The 4,470-nt window shown below is 42.5% G+C and overlaps 1 protein-coding gene across 1 annotated transcript; it reads right to left on the bottom strand.

Moving 5' to 3' along the window:
* Window positions 1–252: 252 nt before the first annotated feature.
* Window positions 253–2,301, bottom strand: SPAG11B (sperm associated antigen 11B). The gene is made up of 2 exons (XM_059155970.1): window positions 2,247–2,301; window positions 253–434 (listed from the first exon to the last, which is right to left on the bottom strand). Exons 1-2 carry the CDS (start codon window positions 2,299–2,301, stop codon window positions 253–255), a joined length of 237 nt encoding a protein of 78 aa, XP_059011953.1.
* Between the last annotated feature and the right edge of the window lie 2,169 nt (window positions 2,302–4,470).

The raw sequence follows: 4,470 nt of genomic DNA, 5'->3' as shown, positions 1-4,470 counted from the left end.
GCAAAGGAGGTAGGTTATTACACATTTCTGAGACTCTTTAAGAAAAAAAAAAAAAAACAGAAGAGGTCAAGTAAGCAAGCTTTTAGGAAAATTTTTTCATCAGACCTTCACCCTTGCTGCTGGATTCATTCAACAAACATTTATTGAACACCTGCGATGAGCCACACGTCCTTCCACGTCCTTGGGATGCTTCAGGAGCCCTCCTGCCTTCCAGAAGCTTACATGTTAGGTCTCAGCTTTATCCGTTTTGCCTTAGTTTTTGCTGTACGTCTCTGGTTTGTTTTTTCTTTCTGCCTCAGTAGCTGGCAGGCAGCACCTATTCCAGGGGTTGGAGCATATTTCCGCCTTTTTCTCACCAAAATGGCAGAAGAAAAGTCTGCAGGTTCCATGTTCCGTAAGGCAGATAACATCTCTGATTCCAGGTGGAATATCCCCTGTTGATACAATATAATAGAGTTGCTATTGAGTTCAAATGGTAGAGAGAGAAAAAGATGACCCTGGCCCACAGCTCTGAATATTTACTATGTTCCTCCAAAGTTCCATGTCTTTGGACTAAGTCCAGTTTAACTGAGGTTTGGTTTCTTAGCTTTAAAACAGGAACAATAACCTACACCTCAAATGTTCTACACCAACAATAAGTCATGGAACACTCCATCAAAAAATAATGATGTACTGTATGGTGACTAAAATAACAGAATAAATTTTTTTAAAAAGAGTGTAAGTGAGATTTCTCCAAAAAAATAAAAATTGTTTCCAGAAGGGTATAGATTTCATCCTAAATTATTACATCAGGATTCTCAAGCTTCCTGGTGACAGACAGGAGTTAGTGAATTAGGGGAAAGCCAAGACGTTTCAGAGAACAGAGAGGAATGAGGGAGAGGTGGTCTCCATCTCTAAAAAAACGAAATAGTTCTGATTCTCAGCTTGCGGTCCCATTTTTAGTTTCATGTCTTACAATGAAAAGAGGAAAAGAAAACCTTTTTCTTCACCATGACTTGTGAACTTGGAGGTCAAGGACAACCCCCCAATATGGAAAGTGTTTTCCATTTGTCACAAGGAAAAAAAAGTGTAATTATGTATGGTGACAAACGTTGACTAGGTTTCTTGTGGTGGTCATTTCACAATACATATGAATACAGGATCACTATGCTGTTTATCTGAATCTAGTATAAAGTCCTTTGTCAATTCTATCTTAAAAAAAAAAAAAAAAAAAAAAAAAGCACTCCCTATTTGGGAATGAGATGGTTGAATGACAGTTCTGATGTCAGGTCCACAAATGTCACCTACAATGACCACGAAAACCAACAAAAACCACAAAATTTCCACAGTGTTGATCTTGCACGATTTATTTTATTTTATTTTTAAAGGCTCTATTTATTTGTTTGGTAGAGAGAAAGAGAGACCACAGCAGGGGGAGAGGTAGAGGGAGAGGTAGAAGCAGGTTGACTGAAAACAGGGAGCCCAACTCGGAGCCTGATTTCAGGACCCTGAGATCATGACCTGAGCCGAAAGCAGACGCTTTACCGACTGAGCCACTCAGGAGCCCTGGACTTGCACAATTTAAAAAACAACCCTGTGCAAGATCTCACAACAGCCGGGGCCTACCCTGGGATCCTGTATTGCCTCTGCTGTGGCTTGTGGGGGAGACAGCCACATGAAGACACGGGCCCCACAGCAATGAAGGTAGAAGTACCACAAGCCTAGGGACCTGGGGATCTGCACTCTAGTCTTACCTCCTCCAGGAGCTAATTCTCTCTCCTTGGAGAGTTTGTTTAACCTGTGATGCCTCAGCGTTCTCCTGTAGAACTAACCCCCTGGGGTGGGGGGTGCTGGAGGAATGCTGTCCTAGATATAAGTCACTCACTGCTGTTGCTCTCCAGGAGCTCAGTGTCCTCTCCCGGTACAGCACAGGGCCGCCATGGATGACCCATCATCCCTTCCAGCGCTGACATTCATGGGACTGTCATTTCCTCCTGGGAACTTTTCTCAGACTGTAGTGAGTGTTTCCTATGTGTATCAGAGCCTTTGTCTGTGTTAGATGACCCCGATAACTCATATTTCACTTTCTAAAAAACTCTTCCCAAGAAGATCCAAATAGTCCTGAGCTGAGCTGCGGAGGGGTCCACCAGCACCATTACCAGTACACAGACACCCCAGCCCTCCACACGGGCATCGTCCCTGGGGTTCCTGCCCTACCTGCTCTGGTCACCTCCAGTAGGTTTCTGCACCAGCCAGGAGATATTTACCTGAGTTCACTTGGACCAAACAGAAGAGGACACTGAAAAGTAAGAGGCCCTTCATGGTTCAAGGTTCCCTCCGGCTCTCCCAGCCCTGCTGTGCAGAAAAACCAAGCCAACAAAACAGTGGAGTGGAGTAGCCAAGACACAAAAATGGGACATTTATAGGTTTTTGGGAACACTGATCAGGAATGAGCACATTTATCTGGTCTACTGAGTAAGACTGTGGGCAGAAGGTACTAGATACTCTTCCTTTCTGCCTAAAAATAGACAGACTTCTTGGTATTGGGAGAAGCAGGGCTTCGCCGACAGCTGGGTACACCAAGGTTGCCCCAGAAAGAGAACCAACAGCTGTGAGGGGCTCTTTACAATAGGTGCTGTACTGGGAGAGAGCCATGGGCCCTCAGGAAACTTTTGTTTGGGCTGCAGGAACACATGAATTGGTCACAGAAATACACTTCCAGGTGTATACCCAATGGACATAAGCCCCTGTGCACTAAGAGACATGCCCAAGAACGTTGTTATAGCCTCCTTCATGATGGCCATCAGCAGACTACAAACCATGTAGCACATTCCACTCAGTAATAAAACCAATAAGCCATCACCACAGATGGTTACAGCACGGATGTGCCGCACAGACATCCTGCATGGGAAAAAGCCAGACACAACACACTGCATTATATTTTTAAATGTGGCAAATCTAATTTATGTATTAAAAATCAGGAAGTTGTCTACTTAGGTGCATGGAGAGTATCTTCATTTTTTATAACAGCTGCATATGAGTTCTTTTAGGTGGTCTCCTACCTGATTTACTTCATCCACAACCATATCTGACCATGCATCTTCCTCAGACAAGGGATTTCAATGAGAAGTCAAGTGGTGGCCTCAGAGTTCTGGAGGTGAGCAAAGACCTAGGTGATCAATGCAGGTGGCCAGAAGAGATGAGGGCCTGAAATTCAACTTTGGACATTCCAGGGCTAAAAGATGAAGCAAAGACAGTGGGTCCTAATGAAGGATAGCCTGATTCACTGGACTTTCTGTATCTTGTAAAAATATCTATGAAAATAGGAGTTCAGAGAGCCCCTGGGTGGCTCAGTCAGTTAAGCGTTTGATCTTGTTTTTGGCTCAGGTCATGATCTCAGGATCATGGGATTGAGCCCCGGATCAGGCTCCTCATTCAGTGCGGAGTCTGCTTAGGATTCTCCCCTTCTTCTTCTCCTTCCCCTTCTGCCCCAACCCTGGCACTCACTCACTCTCTCCCTTTCAAAATAAATACACAAATTAATTAATTTAAAAGAATCTTTTAAAAAATGTGAAAATAGGGGTTAAGGAAAAACTGTTTGGAAACTAAATGCTGCTTTTCTCTCTTTGCCAAAAAAAGGTCACCCTATCAGTAACTATGAACGAAGCAATCATAAAAAAGATATCAAGATGTGTATGTGTGGGGGTCAAACAATATATAAGAACTCTGTTAAAATTTGAAATTCTTTTTCTCTGGAGCATTTGTTCTGAACAGATCTCCAGATGTTCCCGTTGTGAAAAAAGCATAAGAATCCCGATTCGATCCTTGAGAAAACTGCCTTCCATGTCAAGAATACATCCTAGGCTCATGACTTCCAAAGAATGATTATAATTCTGAATCCACCCACATGGATGGAGAATGTATAGCTAGGAGATGCAAGAATTACTGTCCAGTACAAATTCTAGCATGTATATACCCAGATGTATGGGTCATTTGTTAAAAGTCGCCTTGAAGAAGCATGTTTCATATCTGGTATTCTTTCTTGCCAGCTAGACTAACCTGATTTGGAAAAGATTTAAGGTAAATGTGGATGGTATTTTTTTTTTCTAGCAGTCCACCAGCATACAAGTAGTTGTGAGATTAGAGTTTGGAAATTGTTTTCTGTATAGTTTGGAAATTTTATGAGCTATGTTGGGAAGGTAGGTCACCTAGGAGAAAAATACATGAGCCATATTAGAATTTATCACCCACTTCTTTCTTTACCCACAGATCTACTGTTTCCAAGTCACAGACTCCGATATAACTGCTAGGGAAGAATTTTGTGAATAGTGTTGGAGAATTAGACATGCCATCCCAACAGAAGACAAACTAGGAAACTGAGCTCATTGAACAATCTCATTAATCTAGTCATGCAGTCATTGGTTCTTATAATTACAGGGTTGAAAGGAACTTAAGCTCTGTTTGTCCCAACATGGAAGATAATTATTCTGG

The sequence above is a fragment of the Mustela lutreola genome, chromosome 18, assembly GCF_030435805.1.
Source record: "Mustela lutreola isolate mMusLut2 chromosome 18, mMusLut2.pri, whole genome shotgun sequence".
In the NCBI taxonomy this organism is placed as follows: domain Eukaryota; kingdom Metazoa; phylum Chordata; class Mammalia; order Carnivora; family Mustelidae; genus Mustela; species Mustela lutreola.
This window is presented reverse-complemented; position numbering and strand designations above follow the sequence as displayed.

What these genes read in the sequence shown, in the direction of transcription:
- SPAG11B (XM_059155970.1), bottom strand. Translation starts at nt 2,301, where the DNA reads ATGAAGGGCCTCTTACTTTTCAGTGTCCTCTTCTGTTTGGTCCAAGTG. An exon ending in TTTGGTCCAAGTGAACTCAG is followed by an intron (nt 435 to 2,246) that starts GTAAATATCTCC and finishes TTGTATCAACAG; the next exon opens with GGGATATTCCACCTGGAATC.